At 44.7% G+C, this 25538-nt stretch overlaps 1 protein-coding gene across 1 annotated transcript; it reads right to left on the reverse strand.

Moving 5' to 3' along the window:
• Positions 1-12441: 12441 nt before the first annotated feature.
• On the reverse strand, positions 12442-24690 carry CX3CR1 (C-X3-C motif chemokine receptor 1). Its single transcript, XM_076330984.1, has 3 exons — positions 24594-24690; positions 23270-23341; positions 12442-14074 (listed from the first exon to the last, which is right to left on the reverse strand). The coding sequence occupies exon 3, from the start codon at positions 14058-14060 to the stop codon at positions 12996-12998; it is 1065 nt and encodes a 354-aa protein (XP_076187099.1). The 5' UTR covers positions 14061-14074; positions 23270-23341; positions 24594-24690; the 3' UTR covers positions 12442-12995.
• Positions 24691-25538: the final 848 nt, after the last annotated feature.

Raw genomic sequence — 25538 nt, forward strand, 5'->3', positions numbered from 1 at the left:
TGATGCAGGAGTTCTTAAAACTGCTTTATAAATTATCTGAGTAGCAACAAAAGGGAAATGAAAAAGCATTACATTCACACACATGATGAGCGTACATGATACACAACTGTTTCAGCAACTGCATTTTGTGAATTTTACCTTTTCTCCTCCTTTCTTCTCAGATGATGTGAAGAAGCTTCTTTGCTCTAAGGGTGCAGAATCACTTGCTTCTCACCAGGTAGCTCTGTCAGGGAGGTGCTGCCTACACAGTGATATCCAGCAGCTGCAAAAAGCAGGTGTCACTAGGTAGCTGTGTCTCTTAACGGAAACTTCGTACTTCCTTATAGATTGTATCATAAGTACTTCTTTCCTCAACGCTCACTAGAGATGGTCCCTTAAACTCAGAAATAAAATTAAACACATCTTATAATGTGTAAGGTAATGCAAAGTTTCCACTGAAAGCCTGATTATTGAGTTAAAGCAGCTTCATCTTACCCAATAGTCATTAAAAGTAGATGTCACTAAGCAGCTCTCATTCAACAGAAACCTTGTTCTTTCTTATGGGTTGTAAAATGCATCTTAATCTCAGAAAAAAATAATCAAAGGATCATCTGTAGTGAGCAGAGAGGAGGAAGGCATTTGGTGGGTGTGTGGGAGGTGTGTTTCTAGTCCTTCTCTGCCAGTTAAGTAATTTTGCAAGTTACACTATGTAATTGTAGAAGGAAAGAGCTGTATAGATTTAGTGCAGGGAAGGCGCCTTTTATTCATTGTTGTTTGATCTCCCTAACTCCTACCTATCTTGCTAAGAAAAGAAATGAAGGCATGTTAATTCACGCTACCTTTTTGCTTGATGTCTCCCGTAGCGGGTTTTATATACAGCAAATCTACCTTCTACCACTGACCTGCCACAAACGGTAATAGTGGTCAAAACATCAAATAAGTAGTACGATGTGCATGCGTGTGGTGTAAGGGCAGAGGGTGCGGAGGTTTACTGTGGTTCTTGTCACAGCAGGAAGCTCAGCAGCTTGTATGAATTTCTCCTGAGAGTGTGGTGGGCCCTGTCTGTCTTTTGGGGGATCCTGGGAAGGGAGAAGAGAGCACAGAGGACATGCGCTAGTGAAATGGGATGGTTTTGAGTCCCGCCAGCAGAACAGCTGTGCTAGCAGCTGGCAAGTGCTACTCTCCTCTATGTCCCAGAAAAGGCCAGCCAAGCAGAAATAAAAGCCATTTCTCAACAGGAGAGGCTGCTTGCTTGTCAGCAGGAGAAACTGAAGAGCCACAATGAGAAGCAGAAACAGGAAAGCTACAGGAGGTGGTTGGGAGGGTAGGAAGAATCATAGATCTCAGTCCAGGAGAAGTGATAGGTCTTCTAGGTTGACCTCCTGTATTATTCCAAACACAAGTATAACTTTTCTTTCAGTTATGCTATTTGCTGCTATCCTATATGCCTCTGACATTGTTACTTTGCCCAATAACTTACGTTTGGCTGAAGTGTTTCTTCCAGAAAAGCTTGATGTGAAAACAGCATGAGATGTGGGATCTACTGATTTCATGTTTCGCCAGAATAAAGTACTTTTACAGGAAGTAGATTCTCAGTCGTCTTCCAAAAGCTGCATCTGTGGAAATTTTTAAATCTGGGAGATGTTCCTCCGGTGCGGGTAATTGATCTGCAGATCATGTATGTCTTCTCTTCAGTTTACTAGCAGTCCTTTAAAGATGTCAACATCAGATGAGCAGGCAACATTATGGTGCCAGTTTCATCGGCTCTGCTCACAGGAACTGGAAGCTGTTCCTCTTGCTGCTCTTTTGTCCATGTAAGGGCCTCATTAATCTCTTCTTTGACATGTTGTTGCACTAGGGCATAAGTTCAGCTCCTCACCCACAATAACAATGACATAAAATCTTTCTTTAAGCACCTGCTTTTCAGGAAAAAACACCTCACTCTGTAGGCATTTTTCTTTCTTAGTTTTGGCTGTAATGCTTTTGCCTCTATAAACCACCGTGCATCTGCGTGCCTATCTTGTCCCACTCATTATTTTCTACTCCATCAAACTAGGTGTCTCCTTTGAATTCCATCAGTGGTGATTTTTCTTGATTTCCAGATGAACTAGTGAATAGAATTGAATCCAGATACAATCTCTCTTCTACCCCGTAAGAACCCATCTTGATTAAGGGATGATTTCCCATCACCAGTAACCTTTCGAGGTCTGTCGACCTGTCCTTAGCACACATGCCACACTTCAAATATGCTTATGATCTTTCAATCGTAATGTCACCAGGGACCAAGTCTGCAGCCTTATGAATGCCAGTTTAGCATGATTCATATGGCACTGGCCTGAAGAAAGGACCTATCTGGCCTATTGCCTTTTGCCCAATCCTTCCTTGGAAGAAAGACTTTCAAGTAGCGAATGCTTCCTAAGCAGCTTTCTGTACCTGCTCGCTGCCTCGGGTGGAAAGCTGGACTGCTACCACCAGAGGAGTAGTGCAGCAAAGGCTTCTTGTCAGGGCATGCGTGTGTGGCTCTGGTGAGGTGGGGAAAAATGGCTGGACCACACTGTCTTGCAAAGCAGCAGTTGTGTTGCGGAAGCCTGCCATACCAATGCATTTCATGCTGCATCAGCAAATGGGAAGGTCTGTCTTTGTAAGGAGACTTTGAGCAAGAGCGTGTCTGCAGAAAGAGGAATGCTCAGCCGCAAAAAGGGAAGAATGGTTGTGGCTACAGACGATGAATACTTGGGATGTATGAACTCCAGAAAATTAAGCTAAAAAATTATCTGCCAGTTCATGAAAATCAAGAGGATAAAAATGAACCTGGAAACACCTTCTGATGGCCTACCAATGAAAAGAGTCCCTGGGAAAGCCTGCAAGGAAAACTGCAGAGAAGACCAAAAAAAAGAAATCTCTGAGCAAATGAGACGATGCAGAAAATGGATGAAAGGTGGTGTGAGTGAAGGTCCTGCAATGGCTTGAAGAGAAAGAAGAGTGAAAGGGACTAAGTATAACTGTAGTCTGTAGTGGGAGAGCTCTGAAGTCCCCTTCTAACATGACAGCCTGGTTTTTTTTCAGCTCCTCCTCAGAGAAGAAGAACCTGTCAGAGACTAACAAAAGGGGGATGGTAGGAGACTGCGAGGTTCAGAGGAAAGGGGGAAGGGGTCTCAATGAGATGTAAGGGATGTTGCTGTAAAACTAACAGGTTGGCAGGGGAAGGGGAGAAGAAAGAAGTCTTACCTCTTTACTAGATGGTATCAGGTATGTGACACTGACCAAATAAATCACAAGCATGCAGAGAAGCGGACCAAACCTGGTTAGCCTGACTGGGAGGAGATTAGCCTTTTATATGGGATGGGGATGGGGGGGGGGCACATTAAACCAACAGAAGGGAACTTAATAAAAGCAAAAAGCAGAACAACCCAATTCATGAAAACCTTGCTTCTCAACAAAAGATGATTTCAGCCACTCCAACCTTTTACGGAAAGTCTTACCATTAACTTGCCATTTTACAGGATGCATAAGAGTTTTGCCCAAGGAAGGAATGGGAGATACACGTTTATCTAACTAGCTAGCTAGGCTGTGAGATACTCGCCACTGATACACCACTGCACCACCCATTCCCTTGGATATCAGTGTTGGCCATAGATAGATGATTCAGAAGTGTTTATTAGAGAAGTCCTCATCCGGAAGAGACTGCCTCAGGAGAGAGGCAGATGACGGTAACTAAAGATAGCCAGCTATTGCAAAAATCAGTATTTTGACCGATTGTGTGGATCAGCACAGGATCCAGACTGCCAAAGTCACAGCTGGACAAACGACTATCTTTCTCAAAAAACCGTCCTCTTCCTCAGGTGACCAACCCCTTCTTGTGTGGTCAGGCCTCGTGCAGTTGTTCTTTTGCAATTCAAGTGAATTTGAATCACAGTTTGCACACCTGTAGTTCCAATCTTTGCTTGTTAGCAAAGTGTTTGTGCCACCTATTCATTGTGCAGTTCTCTTCCTCATAATTTTTAATTTATTCCAAATTTCCTGTGCATGAGTAAAACTGCAGCAATCTGACAGAGAACTAAAAAAGGAAAGTGAATTAATTTCCTGGTTTTAGAGACAACCACTGTTTACACTGTTGTTCCAGGTGATTCACTCATAATTTACCTCAATCTTTTTGAACGTACGAATTCCCTTTGGCTAAGACAGCTGCCTGCGCTGACAAGCAGAAGATTTAGGCCCAAAACATGTTTTCCTTGCTCAACACTGTTAAGTTGAAATTCCCCACATCTTTTTTTCTTTCAGTGGTCTGGTCCTATGCATTCTGCTGTTTGTATCCACTGGTGATTCTGTGAATGGTATTGGCCATCGTTTTCCTCAGCACACGTGCTGTGCTTGCAAAGCTGTTATATTCAGAACTTCTCAAAAAAAAAAGAACTGAAACTTCAAACCTGAAACATGACAGAAACAGTCATTGTGTGTGCTGAATTTTACTTAAAGTAAAAATCACTGATGCAAAAACCATCAGTTGTATTCTTCTTAAATGTGAAATGACACCGTGAGGAGCTTGCTTTGTCGTGTTCAGTGATTTCTCAAATGTTCCCAAGCTGTTTCTACAGGAAGATGATAAATTTGGGCTGTTTCCACTCTGAGGAGCAGTTGATACCTGAGATATATTTTTTTCTTTTTTAAATTTCCCAGCCATCACCTAACCATCACTGTCATGTCCCCGTTAAAGGCTGGTCTCTCTGAAGAAAAAAAGACAAGGCAGCGGTGAATAGCAGAGGTCTCCTCAGGCCGGTTTGTTTGATGTTTATTGCGACGAGTTTAGATACAGAGGAATGATGGCATTCTGGCGTAAAGGCTTTGGTTTCTGTTTGTGTTGCGGTAGTGCCCCCAAGTCTCAAACACTGTAGCTGTTGGTAGTCTTAAAAAGCTTATTAAATGAATGGCCTTATCCTAAACATCTACACAACAAATATCTTCGCAATCTCTCCTGCCATGTTCCTCACATGGCAGTTGTAACATAAAGGAAGCTAGTTAGAAAACCCAAAGTATTTGCAGAGGATCAAGACTGAGAAAGAACCAATACTTGCTCTTATCAATTACTAATCTTCTTTCTACGTTTGCTAAGACCCAGGCACTCTGCCATCACATGATAAAAGCTGTTTCACTGCAAGTCCTCTTCAAGACAAGCTGTACAGACAACTTACGTAATTTTCAGTTCACTTTTAGTAGCAGGGGAAACCACTCAGGGCACTGAAATAAAACTGTGATAGCAACAATAAAAGGTTTTCACTGGAACACCTCTCGTCTTTGTGATTCACAAGATATTCCGATGTGTTTTTGAATCGTTGGTGAAACCGCTTGTAGTTAATTTAAATCTCATTTGCTCAATAGCAAACAAATAAAAAAAATTCAAAGAAATAGATGTTTCTTTCAGCAGCAGAATGTAGTGACTAATTTTTTCTTGCTTTTCATAAATATATTTTTTACACTCTGTACTTGTTCATCAGTGACTCCAGTTGCTAAACTGGGGTGTACTCCTTTACCATGAATGACCTTTAAGTCCAATAGAGTTTAATAATGCCACCCTCTGGTGGAAATGCAAAGAAAGCATTGACGCTAAAGATGGGCAGAAGAAATGATGGAGCGAGCTTAGGACAGAGAGTCCTGCATGAGCAAGGGTGATTACAGGGATAGTGAGAGGTTATGGTGACTCTGGAAATACTTGGCTCCAGGTGCTGTTAGCCTTATGTAAAAAGATGTATGCCACCGCCTACAGTTGCCTTTTCTGAATCTGACTTGATCTGTAAACTCTGGCCTGTGCATTCAGGGTTGTCTTTATGGTAGCTTGTATTTTGTCCATCCCTTGCACTGTAGCCTCCTGAAACCTGAGCTACCAGGAGGATCTGGAGAGCAGGGACAAGCAACGGGACCAAGAAGAAGGAACTGAACAAGAGACCAAGTGATGGTGAGCCTTAATGATTCAAATGAGGGCTCCCTTAGAAAAAATCAGCTGACAGCAGTATGAGGATACCTATTTCCTAAGACAGGACCCCAAGGGGGAGAGGGGCTACAATAAAGCAAAGACTCACTGGAGAGGGGCTCTGAAGCCACTCGGGGGTTATGACCTGGTCAAATTTTAGTCAGTTCTAATATTGCCATTTACAAAACAGACAAGCCCACCTTTGAGCCTCCTCAGACACCTTCCTTCCAGGGCAAAGAAAATGTGCTGGCGAAGTTCCTTCATCTGTACCAGGAGGTCTAGTGAGATGTCCCTAGGAAGTGCTGAAAAAGCAATTCCTGCACACGCTTACCCAATTCCCCACCCCTGAGTGGTTTTAGGCCATTAGCACTATTGCTTGAGGCCCTTCCAGTGGGAAATGCTCCCCATTGCCATGTGCTCCTGCTACAGCCAAGTTGGGGTGTATGTTGCTCAGCAATTCCCTGGGGCAAAGGGGATGGCAAAGGGCTGTGGACAAAGGTGGTGCAACAACCTGCTCAGCTGCCTGTTAGACATACCATTTCCTTCTAGTTTGCTCCTACATGGTTGGAGCCCGGAAAAATAATTGAAGCTGCAGCTCAGGGTTTCAAGCAGTTCTTACGTTTAAGGAACTGTGCATAGGAAATTGCACATAGAAATAACAGCGCATGTCTGGCACTAGAGAGAATTGTCTTGTTAGAAGATGTGTGGAGCCATCTACTGTTCTGCTTCCCCAGCTTCATCGGTGTCCTCTAAAGTGCCCTGCAAATCATGGCCATTGCAAACTGTGCTGCCGTTTCTTTGTGTCATGGTGCTGCTGGGTTTAATTTTAATGTAGCAAATGTAGCATTTATGGGCTAAATGAAAACTTCTTGTGGGAGAAATGCAGCTTCTTTCAGTTGCCTGCATTATCTCGGCATATGGACCTATATGTAGCTGGAATGTTGGGCTGCAGCTGAATATGGAGCAGTGACAAATGCATAAAACTCATCAGAGACTTAAAATCTGAGTGGGGTGGAAAACAGGCTGTTCCAGTTACAGCTGCAGTTGGCAAGTGGATAATCTTCCCTATATAGTGAAAAGCAGAGTTCTTGCTTGCGTTCTCTATCCCATTCACAACCTCTGCCTTCAGTGATACAAAGTTAATGTGGTGCTTCCTGGTGATGGAAGGATCACAGCTGGAAATTTGGTAAATGCAAACTGTTCTCCGCAAGCAAACCATTTTCCCCATGTCCAATGGGAGCTATTTTACAGTATTTCTTTAGGGAGAGGAATGACAAATACAATATATTAACTATTGACATTTGTGTACCAAATATTAGTGTAACAAACAAAATTATACAGGAGCAGTTGGTGGATATTTTTTTCCATGTTGAAAACAATGTGTTAACCCTGACACTGTAAAACCCAGGTCTTGAGGTTTGGTTGTGTTTATGTTGAAAACCAAGCTCTTACAGTAGTTACCAAGTAAATTAGGAAGTTCTTATTAACAATGGCAGCAGAATTGCTACTAACTTTAACAGAAACTGTATGTGTGCGACAAGTGTCAGGAGCCATCCTTTAATAGTTATAAATTGTTCTCAATTTTAGCTTCGATTAGCAGATTTCAATTTCAAAATAGCAACTCTGGAAGTCACAAGTTTTCATTAGAGTTCCGGGTGTCTTATAGAGTTAAGAAACTGAAGTGCAAACAGTAAATCTTTGAGCAGGACTGGGTAATTCCTTAATACAGAAAATATTTCATTCACTACTAAAATGTGGCCATTTTAGAAGTAGTATGTAAACGGCCTTTGGCAAAGCAATGCACCATGCTTGGGCAATAACTACAGAGGAATAATGTTACCAGCTAGGAGCTGCAAAAGCAATGGTGGCTAGAGATAGTGCAACTTCTAGAATTCAAATTTGGGAAGAATGAAGCTGGTAACTGAGATTTTCTTTGGAAATCTCTCCTTTGTTTTTCAGCGATAGCAGGACTTGGGACTTGCATGGATGGGATTTGTCCCCTCGTTGGCAACAGAGTGTCCTGCTAGGACAATGGTTTTGTATTACCTATGAGATCGCAGTGAGGGACCTCGCAAAGGTGATAGAGACAAAATGGAAATGACAGAACTTAACCCATAGCCAATGCATTTATAAATAGTTTCTCTGTGAAATATAGCCTTAAAACTTCAGACTACGCTGGACCAGGACTTCACATCCACTCCCAGCAAATTCTAAATCCAAAGGAAATACGTGGGTAGCGACTCCTTCTGATGCCAGTGTTGAAAATGACAGCTTTCACTGCTGAGCGATTTCCTACGTCAGTGTGATGCTCTGACTGGCTGCATTTCTAAGTTTTTTGCACAAGTTAAAACCCCAAGAGGTCAATGAAAATAATTCAAAGCAGCCATGCTTGGCTTAAAAATGAAGAAGCATAAATCCTATGATTTTGGGACTGTGATGTGATATTTGAAGGAGAGGGATTCGCAGTGGCACCTAAAAAATATACCGATATCCATGTATCTCACTGCAAGCAGTTTGGCTAAATATGTGTCTTGTTCATTCTATTTATAAGTAGAACATGAAGTATAGTTGTGAACCTGCTGAGAAAATTTGAATTCAGGTTTTATTAGTTCCTCAAACTGTAACCCAGCCGGGAAAAGATTTATGTTACGTGTCAGTGTGATTCTCAAACAGGAAAAAAGTTGATCATGATGAAAAAATAAGATGCAAAGATAGCTCACCACCCCTCAAAACCCCAAAGCCCAATTCCCCCACCAAACCCAGAGATTTCCTGACCTCCTTTTTGCACAACCAAATACTATTTAGTGGATAGATATAACAAGTGTGTGTGTGCGTGCGTGCATTTTCATGTGTAAATTGTGACTTGCTAAGTAAGCAAGAGTCTATCCTTAGTTTATGTCAGATGAAAAGGTTTTATCCCATACTGAGAGACTGGTTTACTTTTTCACGTGTAATGGGTAGGGACTGAATGTTGCTGATGCTCAGGGACGTGTTGATCCAGTCTAAGGATATATGCAGCATTAATGCTGTACATAGAAAAGTGTATATGTTGTAAACTAGCTGGGCAGTTAGAAAGCACCAGTTTCCTGCTGCAGAGGTTTTGAAAGAGTAGTAGTATCTTCAAATAAAGGCTACAATTAACTGAAAGTCCAGTGAGGGACTTAATGAGACATCAGTGGGCTTTCAGTCAGGCTCGAATGGTGCAAAGAATAGCTCAGGGAGTGTAATGTATAAAATTAGCATAAACCCAGGAAACTACACAATATTAGCTGTCACAAATCACCACAGAGGCGTGGTGCGGGCAGGAGCTGCAGGGCTGCGGCTCCCCATGCATGCTGGCATGGTGCACTACAGCGAAGAGCAGCAATGCCTGTCTCGGCTGCAGCTGAACTCAGTCCTGGTAAAGTTTGCTACCGGTTGCCCTCAGAGCACTGGTACGTTTCATGGAGGCTGAAGTTTTTGAAGGGACAATCGCAACAAAACTCTTCCTGCTAATGCAAACAAAACGAAAATGTTGATTTTGGTTTTCAATGGGTTTTCAAAGATTTACCACTTCTGCTATGAGGAGGCATCTGCATAAACTAGCTATTTGTTGCAGAGCCCAATGCCTAGAAAGCCCCCTGAAGCTTTTAATCTCATACAAATGCTCAAATATTGAGCAATAAGACCTTGCATCTAAATAGCAATTTCTACATAATAACTTGCAAACATGTGGCATAAAAATTGATGATGTTATGCTGACAATCCTTGGAAGTCTTCCATTGCACAATGTGGCAAAGAAGACAGAAGTGGTGCAGGTTGTCAGGAGGGGCCCTTGACTTGAAATGAAGGATTTTTGCAGATGCAGTTTTGTGATGCCCATGCCCCCATGCAGCTGGACACAAGGGAGCAATAACTGTGCAGAAACGGGGGACAGGATGGAGCGAAGGCCCCATAGCTCTCGCCTGTTTGGACACGGTCATCCTTGAGTATGTCCTCGCTTGATAAGTCTGCCTCTGCCACACCTCTCGCAAATCTTAGTGAAACTTATGCCCATGCCCCCATGCAGCTGGACACAAGGGAGCAATGACTGTGCAGAAATGGGGACAGGATGGAGCGAAGGCCCCATAGCTCTCGCCTGTTCGGACACTGTCATCCTTGATAAGCCTGCCTCTGCCACACCTCTCACAGTCCTGAGGCCTAAACGTATGTCAAGTGCCTAAAGACTCAGGCTCTGAAACACATTTGAATGCATTGAGAGAGAAAACCTAAGGTGGGGAAGTGAAAGGAGGACCTCGCCTGCATAAAGTAACACCAACTTGTGATACCGAGCACTTAGTTTAGTGATTTAGCAGTTACGGCTCCTCATTGTTAAAATAAGAGGGAAGGGGAGAAGACGGCGCATTTGAGTAAAAGATAAGACCCAACCAAGGGCTTATCTACCGAGACCATGCGGCAACAAAAGCACAAAAGGATGTGGACTGGAAGAGGCTCCTTGGAGTTCCCTCTCAGCTGGGCTGAGATCCCCGAACCGTCTGTGACCACCGGCTTGATCCTTATCGACAGGTCGTATTACCCTCCCTGTGTATGTAGTTGTGTCGTGTTATGTGTTACTATTTCGTGAACCTGTATGCTTGCTTAAGGATTCTGGCTCTCATAATAAACTGTCACCATATAGTACCCGCCTGACTGTGGAGTCTGAGTAGTGGTCGTTCCCCCCCTCCCTTCTTTTGGTACTATATGGTGCATGACACGTTTCACAAATTGCAGCTTGCAGAGGACCCAGGCCTGTCAAGGCAGTTTGACTCACAGTGGCAAGTCTGCGCTGCCAGAGGGAGATGCGTCTGGAAGGCGTGTGCGCTGTGATACACTGTGCTGGTGATGGGTAGGGTTCCTGGGAAACCACTGGGGCTAGGCAGGAAAATGCTCTCCTTTCCTAGAGAGCTGGCAGAAAGCTCTGGGCTTGAACCTTTCATTCTGGAGACAGCACATGGATCATATTTAAAGGTGCCTTTTACTCTTCCCACTCAGAAACTCACTGTTGTCTGCAAAATAAAAGGAAAGTTAAATAAACTGAGTGAGATTGCATTGCTCAGCCTGGCAATCCACCCTCTTCAGGCTGATTTCATGCAGACGACTTCTTGTTTAGTCTCGGAGTACCTTCCTCTTTCTTTCTGCACATCTTAGCATTTCTTCAAAAAAACATTGTAAAAATACCATTTCTTAAAAATACCACTTGCTTGGGGGTGGGGACAGAGGGAGTTGTCTTATCTCACTTGCTTAGGCAGACTGAATTTTGAAAAGTAATTTAATTTCAGGTGACACTCATGCTACACTTAATCTTAGACAATAAGTCTGGAGTCTGGAAGTCCACTTATAGCTGAAATTTTTAAAGTTGAGCATATAGAATATATTTACACCTAATACGAGGTATTTTATGAAAAGGGACTATTATACTGTAGAATGTGCTGAATGTTCAGTAACAAAAAATGGATTACTTAATATTTGTGGAATTACTGCATATGGAAAGTTGCTCAATGGAGGGGCTCTCCTCCAAGCTTTCTTAGAAACAAGGTGGTACTAAGGTCCACAAAGAAAGGGCCTACTCCTCCCACTGATACTCTAGAACAACTCTTTTGTGTTAGTTGGAAAGTGAGAGCATTTATTCAGATTTGACATACTGCCAGTTCCATCAATGTATAGAAATAGGGTCCCACTGGCATGGACTCGTTTTGTAAGATTGGTCCTTGATTTTTCCTTGTAAGGTGATCTCAGCTTCATAGATGGCAACAGTCCTTTTTCCATTCACCTAACTCCGGTCCACAGTGCCAATAAAAATCTCCTTTGCTCTTGCAGCAGATGATGGCAGGAGCTTCCCAGGGAGGCCCCTGGGGAAGCATTGTCACTGCAAGAGTAAAAAGGATATTTGGAGGCTGTGGAGTGCACATGGTAAATATGTCCTCCAGGACACATTAAATCTGGGTACACCTGCAGGTTTCCCCGGGGAAATCAGCTGTGGTGGGGGAGGCCACAAAGGTTGAGGAAGGTTGTGGTAAGCAGCATGGGCAAGTGGTTGTTTTGTCCCAAAAGCCGTTGTCTATGATGGTATAGGCACAGTCGGTGTTTACAACGTGTGGCAATCAGGACACGGGCATGAAGCATGTACTTACCATGCTCTGTAAGCAATTCACAGCTTGATGGTGCCATATTTGGACGAAGCACAATGATACCCAAACCCATACCTCCAGTTCCCGTTGTCCCAGCGTGTGCTGATGTCCGTTGATCAAGCTGGCAGCCCCTCGCTCAGCAGAGAGCTTGGGGATGTGCTGTGTGAAAGGGTCCACCAAACTCTGGCCTTTGGCTCAGGCCACAGCCTGTGGAAATCAGGAGATATGCCTGCTGGCTTGGATCAGCTCCAGGTAAGGTCCCCAGTCCTTAAGGACGGTCCTTGCTCTGATTATTGCCTGCTCAGTGCATTGTTGGCACTAAATGTGTACTCAGAAATAACTTTTTTTTTTTAACAGTAGGATTTTATTAGGTATGAAAGCACAGGTAAAACATTTGTTGCAATCAGTAACCCCAAAATCACTTCCATATGGATATATAGCATCAAAAATATACCCCTTTACTGTCAAAAATATTCCCCTTTGCTAACAGTCAGCTACAATTTGTTAAAGAGATCTCTCTTCCCTTAAAAAATGAGTTTAGGCCTATGTACATTTGTACCACGTGTGCATACACCAACACACGTGCAGGTTTTGATGGTGAAACTGTTTAACAGCTCCCCTATCCTTAAATTCTTCTCCATCTACTGTTCTAGGCACAGAGCGCTGCTTTTGCTTCTACTTTCCCTCATCCTCTCTCCTGATTCAATTCCATGTTCAGCCTTGACATATTGTACTGCTTTTGTTTTTAAAATCTTTACTGTTTTAGAATATTTAATGCTTAACAAGAGGCATGTCAGTAATTCAGTGCAGCCGTTAAGTCTCTTCATATGGGTAATGGCAATCTCTCAGCGGTGGCTAGCCCTGCAGAAGACATATTTACAGACGTTTCTTCTTCACAGAGCCTTTTAGACGAAGACAGAGCCATCCTGGTCACTGGTGTTCAGGGTTACGTTGCTGTTCATGACGCTTTCTGCATAGCTAGCTGAATAGGTCACCTGGTAGCGACTGCAGGGGCCACAGAAACACAGGAATGGACAGTACTTTAAGCAGACACGATAAAGGTATTTCCTGAATTTTTCCCCAGCAAAGGCATAGATAAGAGGATTGAGACAACAGTGACTGAATGCAATGGTTTCGGTCAGATGCATTGCATAGTCCAATGATTTAATTTGGTTGCAACTTGTGAATAACTCATAGTGCTTTAAAGTCTCTAGAAAAATCAGTACATTGTAGGGGGACCAAAACAGAAAAAACACGACCACCACAACCAAGATCAGTTTTACAGCTCGTGTTTTTTTCTGATTTTTGCAGGACAGCAGGGTTTTGATGATCCCACAGTAGCAATAGCATATGATACAGACTGGGATGAAAAAACCGATGGTGTTCAGCTCCACATTGCAGAACACCGGCCAGATGTTCTCCAGCTCCTGGGGGAAGACAGGAATGCAGTCGTTTTCTACCAGCTGGGAGAACACAAAATGTGGCACTGAAACTAAAACCGCTATTGCCCATACTCCGCAGGTTACAAGAAAGCCATGTTTCACCGTTCTGCATTTCAGAGAATATGTTGCCCGGACAATGGCCAAGTATCTGTCGACACTGATAACAGTGATGAAGAACATGCCCCCAAAGAAACCGATGTAATACAGCGAGGAAACAGCTGTGCATGGAATAGTCCCGAGGGTCCATCCACGCACCATGTTGGAGGCCCAGAAGGGGAGGGAGATCACGAAGAGAAGGTCCGAGATAGCCAAGTTCAGGAGATAGATGTCAGTGATGCTTTTTTTACTGCCTTCTTTCACAATGGCAAAACCCACCATTAGATTCCCTGTGAGGCCAAGAGCAAACACTGCAATGTAAAATACTGGCAGAAATATTTTCCCAAATTCTTGGATGTCAGTCTTATTGCAGGAAAAAGCATGTTCATCATAAGCATATTCAGCTGTCGTTTCTGTGAATGCTTCTGTCATGCTGAATTTTCTGCCTAGAGGCAATGTGAAAAGGGAAAAGAGAATATGTTAGAGAGATCCAGTATCTGCTATGGTAAAATACTGAGAGACCTCTCCAACACGCACGCTTTGGGATTTTGTCGCTATTTGGGTTAGTGAGAGTTGTATTACTGCAGAGGTGATGGTAGTTACTGACAAAAGCCCAGACTCTGCTGTTACATGTACTTCACTGAAAATTAGCTCTTTAGGATAAGAAAAAATAAATGAGAATTTCAAGGGCTGTCGAGTAAGCCCCTGCTTATCAGAAGAGCAGCAGAAGCAGCAGCAAACCGACATCCGACTAACTGAGCTCTGCAGGTGGTGCATCGCAGCGTGAGAAATGCAGGCACTCTCCCAGTTTGTTGGGCAGTGCTCAGCAGGAAATGATACCTCACATGTAGCTGTTTATCAGCATGCGGTGCCTGTCAACACCACCAAGAGCCCAGTCTTGCCCCACACGTTAACCCCGGGCTGGAAGAGTGGTAAGACGCCCAGTTTGGCCAGGTCTGAGCTGATGCTTGCTGACGTGGGAGGAGCAAAGTTTGCACTGGGACATCCCTGGGTAGCAAGCATATCTTTGATGAGGTTTTTTAAAAAATCATCCTTGATCCAAAGAGGAGAAACTGTATTGACCCTTTTCCTCAAGCACCAAAGCGTCTCGTGACTGCTCCTGCCTTGGCTGCGAGGTAGTCAGGTTGGAGCCAGGGCTTGTTAGCGTGGAGGCTGCACCTAAAGAGAGTATGGGGTGCAGGTGTGTGACCTCTGGCCTCACTGTTCTGCACATCAAATAACTCGGGGCACCCATCAGTTCCTCTGTGCTCCCTTGGGATGTGGTGTTCAAGTCTCTGCAAAGATTTCTGTTTGCAGGGAACCAAAAATCCTAGAGGGGTGCAGATGTTACTGCATTCGGTCTGCTCCCTGGTTGGGGTAAAGAGTGGTAAGAATCCGTTACTTGCTCTCACTGTAGGAAATGAAGGAAATTGAGTGTGATACGCTGTGCAGAAGCCCAGGGAGATGACAACACAGCCAAACCAGCCTGTTAAAGCCGAGACTGAAAGGAAGGGTCAGTGGTCACAAAACTGCAACTAACCACCCCAAGGTCAGTGTCGCAATCTTCTTACAGGAACCCCCATTGACTCTGAGCAATGATCAGATTATTGATCTGATCCAATGCAGGCCAGGCCAAATCTGCTTTAAGACAAGATAGACTGCTTTCCAGACTCTGCTGACCGTGTTGATGAAACTCCTTTTGACTATAAGGAGAGCATGGGCACATTACTCAGTGGTAGACGCTGATGGTGTGTAACTACTCCCACTCCTGACACTTAAGAGTGAAGTGGTTGGAATCCCAGCCTACATGTCCATGTTTCACTGATAGCAATAGTTTTTATAGCCTCTGTTTAAAATAAGCCTTGCAAGACTAAGCATGAAATAAAGATATCCTGAGCTGTGAGACAGTCCTTGCCCAAGAAGTTTCATATGACATAGTGGTAACTACAACAAACTCCCCCACGGGTGGCTACTGTGACCATATAAACATTTTCTCCTAATGCCTCATTGCCAGAGTGCCGTTTGTGGTGTGGGCCATGAAGTTTTGGTCTCTTATTTTGTAGTCATTTCTCAAAGAGGTTTTTTTGTGCTAGTTGGAAATGCAGGCTCTCCATTTTAAAATATCTTCTTATTCTGAAAGTTCAAAGCCTAGCTGTCCCCAAAACATTCAAATGAGAAGTGCCCACAGTCATTAGAAAACAATCTTTGTGGTTTTGCACAGGAAAAGTAGGCTAGAAGAAGGGCTGTCTCAGTGCTGGTAGTTTTGGGGCATGGGCACAATACGGGGAAGACTGTTTGCAGTGGGCAGGCACACCCACAGGCTGAGCGGCACTTGCAGTGCCTTTCCACTTGAACTGGGAGCTGAGTCTGCCTGCAAAGTCTGTCCAGCCCCTTGCTTGCAGCCCAGTTTAATTCTCCAGCTTCTGGAGATGTGGTATCTGATGCCAGCAGAATTAAAGGGGACGAGTAGGAAATGCCTAGGTGCTGGGGCAGAAGCTGACAGCAATTGCAAACAAGATACTGTTTTTCTACTGGTGAGATAACTAGAGTTGCCTACAGAGATATGTGACAGGTTCCTCATCCCTTCATGTGTCTGTCCAGTCATCACTTTATCTACCCTGTTGAGGGATACGGAAATGAGCAGGAGACATGGTACATAATCCCAACAGCCCATCATTTTCTGCCTTCCCATCCTGACATTTTCTTTCTCCTCTTCTGAGACTAAATGTCTGCAGCAGGTGCCTTTAAAATGAAAAGTGTTGGGGTACACCAAGTCTCTTGTGTCAAATATGAGTCGCTATGCCAGCCCACTTAGCTGTTACTGCACCTATCTGCACACTGCCAGAGCTTCCGTCTTACCCTGTGGGCTGATGTGCTCCACAGCTGGTTCTTCACCAATGCACCGGTGTGCGGTAGCTGAGGGCTACCAAAATGATTGGGGCTGGAGAACCTGGTGTATGAGAAGACGCTGAGAACTGGGTTTGACCAGCCTCAACAAGAGACATCTCAAGGGGGATCTAGTGAGAAGGTGTAAAGGTGAAGCAGACAACTTTCCTCAGAGGAATAAGAGGCAATGGACATGGGAATTTGTTACTCACTATATGGAAAAAAAAATTCACTGTGAGGGTGGTCAAACACCAGGACAGGGCTTCAGGAAGGTTGTGGGATCTCCATCCCTGGAGATACTTGAAACTCAGCCAGCCCTGCTCTGAGCATGGGTTTGGACAAGAGACCTCCAGAAGTCCTGTCCTAACTTTGTGACTCTGTGACAAAGCTGAACAGAGGCCACAATGTCTCTGCAAAGTGCCCAGCTTCTTCTGTGCCATGTAAGCTCCTGTTTCAGACAAGCAGAAGTCCCATCATGCACAAAGGATAAAACTGATTGATGCCTGCTCGTATCCCATTAGTATCTTTGCTAACTGCACGGGCATCCAGAGGGGGCTGCTCGGTGGTGCTTGCCTAGACTGTGTGTGCTCTGTGAAATCCCTGATCTGGAGAGAGGCAGCGCACATTGGTTTACTCTCCTCTCTGAGAGCATCTAGCTGTGCTGGTCCTTCCTATGCTTGCTCCCTTTACTCATGTCTAGAAAGGCAGCTTGTTCCTCTGGAGAGTTTCCATGTGTCTGTACAAGCTGCTGTGCTCTATTGGGCACAGGGAGGATTTCACACGTGTAAGGAAATGCAGCTCCCACCACGGGGTAGCCCTCAGGTCTGGCAGACTTCTGCACAGGATGCACCCATGGGCATTGCCTGGAGAGAAAGCTGGGCATGGGAATGGCCATCATCTTCACAGGAGCACATTTACACGGAGGTGCAGGATGAACTCCTGGCCTTATTGGAGTAAAGAGGAACATCACTTGGGCTGGGATTTTTCCTGAAGTACCTTTTCAGTCAGATAATCTCCCCTAGCTCACTGATGGGGATCATTTATTTCTACAGTAGCAAATTATTTCCTTTACCCCTGGATGGGTGGTTGCAAAGCTCGTGGTACCTATGTCAACAGGAAGGGCGAGATGCTGCATAGCATGTCCAGGGGCGAGAACTGCACTTACCAAAATGACAGTGGCATCCAAAACTGCTGGCACAGTCTGTGGCTTGTTCACTCTCTAGCTCCTGGATTTTGTATATCACCAGCCACATAGTCATATTTTCCCACCGCCACTCATCCTGCATATGCAATGCTGTCAGTTCTTTTTGAATATTTAGCTCCTCTGATACCACTTTGCTCAGTTTAAGCTGATGTTACTCAACAGGTGGGCTGCAAACTCCAAAGGGCTCCCAAAACTCAGCCCATGCCAGATAGGCATAATGTGATGAAATGTTATTGCACCCTAAAATGAGGAAACTTAGCTCTGCCCATCCTCCATCCTTCCCTGCCAGGTATTCTCCATCAGCCTCACAAAGCCCACTGCAGTGCATGCTATAGTCTTCTCACTGGCAGCTTCAACCCAATTTTCTCTCTTGTGCTTACGATAAATGTTCACCTAAGGGACAAAGTGAACTAAAGAGTGTAGAGGACACTGAAGAAGGACTGCAGGGCTGCGAGGTTCCTCCAGCAGACGTTTTCCCTTGCTGAGTACAGGAAATAGTAGATTCACTTCTGCTTCTCATGGAACTGCTCAACTGCCTTGCTCTCTCTCCAGATTTCCCCAGCAGTTTTACACCCTACTCCCACAAACACTTCTGCTTTTAATCACGTTTATAGCAATCTCAAAGACAATAGTCTGCAGGACCAAAACCCGTTTCTCAACCTAGCTATTTCCAACAACCATGTGCGCTATATGTAATACATAGGGAAGTGAAATTATGAGAGATCCACAAACTCCTCTAAGCAACAGAAGTTGCATTTCAACCTTCAAACAGCACTGGCATCAGGCTGGGTGACACAAGAGCCAAATCCTGTTTATGCATCTGATCTATCCAGTTATCACCCCTGGCGCTTCAGCCAAGTGCCACGTTACAAGCTTTACTGCTGAGAAGAGGGGTCTGCGAGCACTTCGCCTCTCCGTGATGCCTCTGCTGACACCGTATGAAAAGAAGTTAAAAAAAATAACCAAACCCAGACCTCTGCCAGAGGGTCATGCTTCAGATTTGCACAATACGCTGATAAAAGTATTTAAGCCTCAGAAAGATTTTCACACCTTAGTCAGCATTTTGGGGTGAGGCTGACTTCTATGCTTTTCTCATGCAAGCAAAGCATGTTTTCAGTGCATGCTGAACGGGCCAGGGCTGCATGCCGACGATTCAGCTGGCCCAGGGAAGCTGTAGGCTTTGTGGGAACCCCTGTGAAACCCTACAGGCACAGTATGCCTTTCTCACCCTTAGATCTGAGCTGCCGCCACCCTACCCAAATATAAACACGGTTGCTTTTGCACATTTGCAACTACACCCATCTTCTTGCCAGCCGATGATTCTTGGCAAGACTGTAGGGATGTCCTCGGGTACCTCCAAATGAAATGTCGTAGCTGCTGGTGGCACTTCTAACGCACAAAAAAAAAGAGATTTAAGGGAATTAACCAGAACTGGGTGGAAACTAGCAGGAGAGATGCGAGTCTTAATAGCACTCTGGGTGAAACTCTTAATCAGCCTGGCGCCAGGCAGCTACCACACAATCACCAGACTGCCGCGGACACCTCTAACCACTGTTTGGATGATACCCAAAACAAAACTTAGACTTATGGGCAATACACTAACCAGAGATGGCTCCCGGTTTCTAGTCCTACACCCAACGGGTTCCTGTAATTCACTTAGCTTATCTTTCAGAACAGGGTGGCTCCATTCTTAGGGGATGGTCTCTGGAGTTGTTTGGGATCGTGTTAGATAGCCAGGGTCAAAAGCAGGCCCAGCCCAGCTTTTGATTTAATTACTTTAAATCTTAAATCTCAGTCTTGTATTCAGTCCTGAAGTGGGGAGATGTTCTCCCTGTTCCACCTCTACAGGTGCTGGAAGCAGGTGACACAATGCCGACCTTTGAAAGTGGGAAGCAAGGTGAAAGAGCTAGTGTAACCTAACCTTTAACCTGGGCAAAATAAAATTTAAACAGTACATGGGGAGAGTGTAGCTAATGCCAGTCTGCATGGCTTTATAGAAGAGAAGCTTTAGTTTGGACATCTGATGAGATTGCAAGGTTGATAAAGGGTACTGTGCGGGAGAGTTGGAGCTTTGACTTGCACTGCCTGCTTATTTGATTGACACATCTCTCCAGCCCAAAGCAACACAAGCCCAACAAAGCATTGCAATGGGATTTGGGCTGGTTAGCTGTCAGATCTCAAAAGCCAGCCAGCCATGGAGGAAGGCTCACCAAACTAGGAATATTGTTTGTAAAAGGTCTGCGGGAACGGTGAGTTGAAAGCCAAAAACTCTTCAGTAATTTCATCATTGGTCTGAAAGCAGATTGGGAATCAGGGCTGGCAGGAGGAAGTGATAAAACAGTTAGAGAACTGGACAGTGATTCAGACAGATCTGAGTAATCTGGGGCTTCTCTAATGATTCACGTTGGCTTTAACGTAGCCAAAGTGACACTCTTGGGAGTTAAACGACACAGACCGTGTCTCCAGAGTGGGGGTACATCCATTAGGAAACCGGACTGCCGATAAGGGCAGACTCTGAAACCAAGCTCCCAGCCAGATGTTGCAGTAAGAAAAACTGATGCAACCCTCGCATGTTTAAAGAGGTGCTAAACGGGAAGGAACAAAAGAGGGAAGACTACCATTGCAGAGCTTGATACTGGGGCTGTAGGCATACTTTGATAACACTTGATTTCACTTTTGCTCTTGTTAATAATCTTGCTAATTTAGTGGAATTAGCCATACCATCAACTGATACATGGAAATTCAAACCAGAAACATGCAAGCTAGAAATCAGATACACATTTTTAATGGTGAAAGGCTAATGACTGGAACAGACTTCAAGTAGGAAAAGGAGATTTTTGCATGCCTGAGGGTCTCTATGTCAAGAGATGATATCAGTCTGGGAAACGGGTTTAGGCCAGACACAGTGGAGGAGCTCAGCGGCAGGGTACTGGGTAAAAACCTACAGCCCCTGATCGGCAGGGAGGCAGAGCAAATGGGCTATTGGGGCACACTCGTCTTAACAACCATGACTCTGTTTTGGTTATAAATGATTGAAAAAGCCAAACTATCCTCTCCCCAGGTACTTCACCAGCACTAGCTAGCCCAAATCCCGGGATTGGACCTCCCGGAAGGAAGTGGGGTCCTGTGAAGAGCACGGAGCAGCTGCTGGGGTTGGGTTAGAGGGGAGGCTATATGATGGCTGTGGAAAGAAAGCAGCACAGTTTGGGGGCGGGGATGTTGTTATCAAACAGCCGGTCTGTACTGCCTCTGTTAAACCCTGTGTGTTTTCCGTACTTCTAACCAGTTCTTTTATCATTTCTCCATCGCTTCTGAGTGGGTGTGGTGTAATCCCAGATGTATCCTTGCTCCCTGCTCCCCCAGTCCTTCCCTGATGACTTTAAGGTGAGGGAATTCCTTTCTTTTGTGTTTCTTCTTTCTTCTGTGATTTATTCTTGGATCAGCTGGACCATTTCTGTGGCCCAGCAGAGTTCTGCAAGCTTAATAATTGCTTATCGATTTGGGTGATTTAATTTATGGAGGTTCCCTCCAAGACTTTGAGGGTAAGTTTTTTAAAAGCAAGTAGTGATCTGGGCTGCTTCATATTGGATTTTCCAACTCAAAGTGGAGTTCAAGGTGCAGAAGCATGATGCTGAGGCTTTCCAAAAATTAGGGCATTTAAGGTGTCCTAAATAAAGGACCCAGAAATGGAAGCCAATCAAACCACTCCTGATTAAAATAAATATAAGCCTGAATATTGCAGAGGCCTGTGGTCCCTTTACAAAAGCATTTAGGTCAAAGAGATGAAAAAAATGCCCCTTCCCTGAACCAGTTCTACAGTTTTTACACCAACATCACAAACTAAATAAGAAGCAGACACCACTAGCTGGAGATGAGCAGCATGTAAATCTACAGATTTAAACTGATAGTTTTGGGTAAAAAAATACATTTGAAAAGATCAGTCTTGGATCATGGAGGGCAGGAGGGGATAGTATAGAGTTCAAAATCCCCAGGATCTCTCTCACCTTCACCTAAGGCTTTACAGCATTGGAAAGTGCTTTCTCAAAGATGCTCCATGCTAACCTGGAGATAACTGCAGGGCAGCAAGTAACCAGGGCACAAGTTTCAGCTTAACCCATCGCATCAAAATTAGGCGTACTCTGATTTATAAAGAAAACACAAAAACATGGACTTATGACTGTCTCTGCCGGCGGCGAGGGCTTCACCACCTGTGCTTCAGAGCAACCACAGAGGTATTATTTTGAACAAGATCTTGCTCTTGCTCCGTTAGTGCATGGGCCAGCTGGCCGGGCCAGTGGCCTCACTCAGGCTGGTTGTGCTGCCATCACAGCAAAGCAGGCACAGGGGACTGAACCCCAGTGCCCTGGGCAAATCCTGCCCCCAGCAACATCCCTTCACTTGCTGGTTTTGTCCCCCTGCCAGCAAGACTTGCTGCGAGCTGTCAGGGAGAGACAGCAGCACCGCAGCGGTGTGTGGTTTGCTGAGGCCATGGCAAACCCTGCCAAACCCCTGGCAGCTCGCCCCTGCGGTTGCTGGTGTATTTATAGCAAAAGCTGTAAGCTGAAGCTTTCAGTTGTTTCAGCTCCTTCCCTTGACTCTGGGGAGGACAAAGCCCCTCTGAGGCTGACAGGGTGGCCATGCAGGAGACTTGGTGCCTGCACAGTGGGGGTCCCACCTGCTCCTTAATGGAGCAGGGAATAGGCTTCAGGGCATGACCAAGGTTCTTGAGCAAGTGAAGATGCAGATAGCCACATCAAGGCATTTTCCTGGGGTGCCATCGTTGATTCAAATCATTCTTCTGAATGGGAGCTAAGCACTGTGGGGCTTCTGAAAAATCCCACAAGGTCTGAACCTCTGGTGGTCAAAGTACCTTTAGAAATCTGTCTCTAAGGAGGTCAGAGCCTTAAATATCCATTTCAGAAATGACTTATGCATTTAGGAAATAGGACCTCACAGCATGATTCAGACTCCTGCGTCTCCCCTGGATCTTAAAATTGAGGTTCAAAAATCACTGAAATGGTTCTGTAATTTTCATCCATGACTCTCAGGGTCATGATTTTGTGGTCTTGATCCTATGACCAGATCCAAGGGTCCTCTGCAGAGCCTCTGCAACCTGAGGTGGTTTCCAGGCAATGTCCTGACCCCCAGGACATGCCAGGGGATGTGAAATTAGGTAAACGGTGTGAAAATACCATTTATATAAAAAAATATATAATATTTATATATAATATTATATAAATAATATAATATTTTTGCCCTCACAGAGGCTGGGGAGCACTTCAACTCAGCTGCCAGGGGGACAGTGGCAGAACTGGGGAGGGACCAGGCGCCCTCCCAAGAACTGCCCGCGGGGCACTGGGTGTTTGGGGTTGTCGTCTGACTGGATGGTGATTACCAGGATCAGGATTTTCTTGGAAAATTTGTTTCACAGGTATTTCCTCCAGCCTGTTAGTTCCCCTATTTGCCCTTTCTGCTTGCACAGTTGCTCGTGGCACTCCGTATCTTTTTTTTTATAGGTATAGCTGAGCATTTTGCTGGTGTTTTCTCTTACCTGCTCTTCCTCAGTATTTCTTTTTCCCAAGCCTTCCCTTCTTAAGCGGCATTCAAATTTCTTTTGTATTTTCTGTTGAAAGGACGGTGAAAACAGATGATTGTTTGTAGCTATGTGCACTGTTTGTACTTGTTGATAGTTACCATTTGCTGCATCCTCTCACCACCTTTATTGTGGCACCTATTTACTTCCTGCCCCCCCTTTTTGTTATTAATAAGCTCACATTGCCTTGGCATCCTTGAGAAATCTGAGAAGGCTCTATAGAAATGGGAGATTTCTTAAATCATCTTCTCCATCGTTTTAGAGAGCAGCGCACATTACCCCTTCTTGACTGTGTCTGGATGAGGTTTAAGTTCTGGAGTTGCCAGCCCCTTCCTGGGAAGATCATGTTTACTATGTGATTTACTCTCAATTTACTATGTGTTCTCCTTTGTCAAACTTTAGCCTTTTCCTCTCCCTTTTGGACTTTTTCTGCGCTGCCTAAACCCTCGTAATTCATTGCAGTTGCTGTCTTTTATCCTGTCACCCAGTTCACTGCCTCTGGCTGCGCTGCCTCCACGCAGGGTTTGCCCCAACAGACCAGATTCTGGGAACCGCTGTTTCTGGATTTATGTTTATATCACACAAGTACTTAACGGGCTTCTGCCACTGTATTACCCAAATGTCTGACCCAAACCAGCAGACATCTTTGTGCAACATCCTTCCTATGGAAAGGTGAGTCACAGAGAAATTAAGTAATGTGGTCATACAGAAAGTTGGGGTTTCAAATTTTTTTAATTTCTGCCATTCTCTTGCTGGTCTGTCCGCATCAGACACTTTTTATTGTCTCTACCAGATTTTCTGTATTGGGCTGTCTTTCAGTGTCAGTGATGTTTGGGATGTTGGTTCACTGACCAAAACTAAAAGGAAGCAATGCTGGTGAATTGTGAAATCCCTGAAGACATCTAACAAAAAACACCTAATGAAGTAGAAGGGTTGAATCTTCTTGGTCTGTCCTTCTGGGCTAATGCTGCACACTAGCCACCTATCAGCATTTTGCTTTAACCTTGAGGACTTCTGGCCAGGGTGACTATTTCTCTTACCACAAGATGCCACAACTAAGCAGTCACCGAGTAAAATTTCTCTGCCCTGGTCCGCTTTGATTAATAAAAGCGTTCTCCTTTCTACTTTCACAATTTGTAAACATTACCCAGGTCATCCTTACCCAAATTAAATATAATTTAGATTCCAAGCACTAAGCAGTGAAGTTTCCTTAAGTTCATGAGACACCATTTCTTGTCATCCTGCTCTGTCAAATTATAGGTAAAACATAATTGTCTCTTACCTTAATTCATAGCTGCATTGAAAACCAATGTTTCCTTCAAGCTGAGCCTGTTTGGGTTTAAATGTTTATTTCCTCTTTTCTAGTGCTCATGCCTACCCTATGAAACATGTGAACTTTGGCAGGGCAGCTTCCTGGGCTGAGCTTCGGAGCTGTGCTGAGAAAGCATTAATGTGCTCTTCTCTGGTTGTACTGGCACCTTGTGAAATTGTGAAGCAGGATGCGGCCACTCAGAGGGGCAGAAGGGCTTGCACAGGAGACAGAAATGCCTGAGGAGCTTCATACTCAGCATGTAAAAGCTCTCACCCCCTTGGTTCCCCCTATCCTATGCAGAATGAGATATTTTTGACTCAGACACAATGGTACAGTGTATAGAAATACAAGTCTAGTATGATAGCAGTGGCCTTGAGCAGTGGGGACGCGGGATGCAGCACAGAGGAGTACAGGTACAGGATGGTAAAAGATGGGGCACAGGCTGGCACTGGGGACCCCCACAGCTATACACAACTCACCGATGGTCGGTTAAAAAAATGCAGACCTGGAGCTGGCAAAACTGGGTTTAGCGGTGACAGAAAAAAAATAGTATCTAACATACATAAGGGGCACCACACATAGTAAATGGGGTGTAACATGAGGTTGCAGACCAGTGAAGACAGAAGGAGGTATAGAAGCATGTTAGAAAACATATGAAAACGACCCAAAGCAGATCCTAGAGGGAGGCAGAAAAAAACATCAGCATGAACATTGCATTCCTCCCAGGGAAGGGCTGGAGATGCTGACAACTCGCTCTAACACCCCACCCCACCACCACCACCTGGGTGAAACCACCAGCCTTAGGACCCAGAGGAGCAGGGGAAGGGTGAGCATACAACCAGGAAAAGGGCTAGAAAATATGTGTGTGCAAAACAATTTTAAGTGCATTAGTATTCTTCCTTTTTCTGCGACCAG

The sequence above is a fragment of the Aptenodytes patagonicus genome, chromosome 2, assembly GCF_965638725.1.
Source record: "Aptenodytes patagonicus chromosome 2, bAptPat1.pri.cur, whole genome shotgun sequence".
NCBI classification, from domain to species: domain Eukaryota; kingdom Metazoa; phylum Chordata; class Aves; order Sphenisciformes; family Spheniscidae; genus Aptenodytes; species Aptenodytes patagonicus.

Coding starts and splice junctions, on each gene's coding strand:
- CX3CR1 (XM_076330984.1), bottom strand. CDS start 14,060: ATGACAGAAGCATTCACAGAAACGACAGCTGAATATGCTTATGATGAA.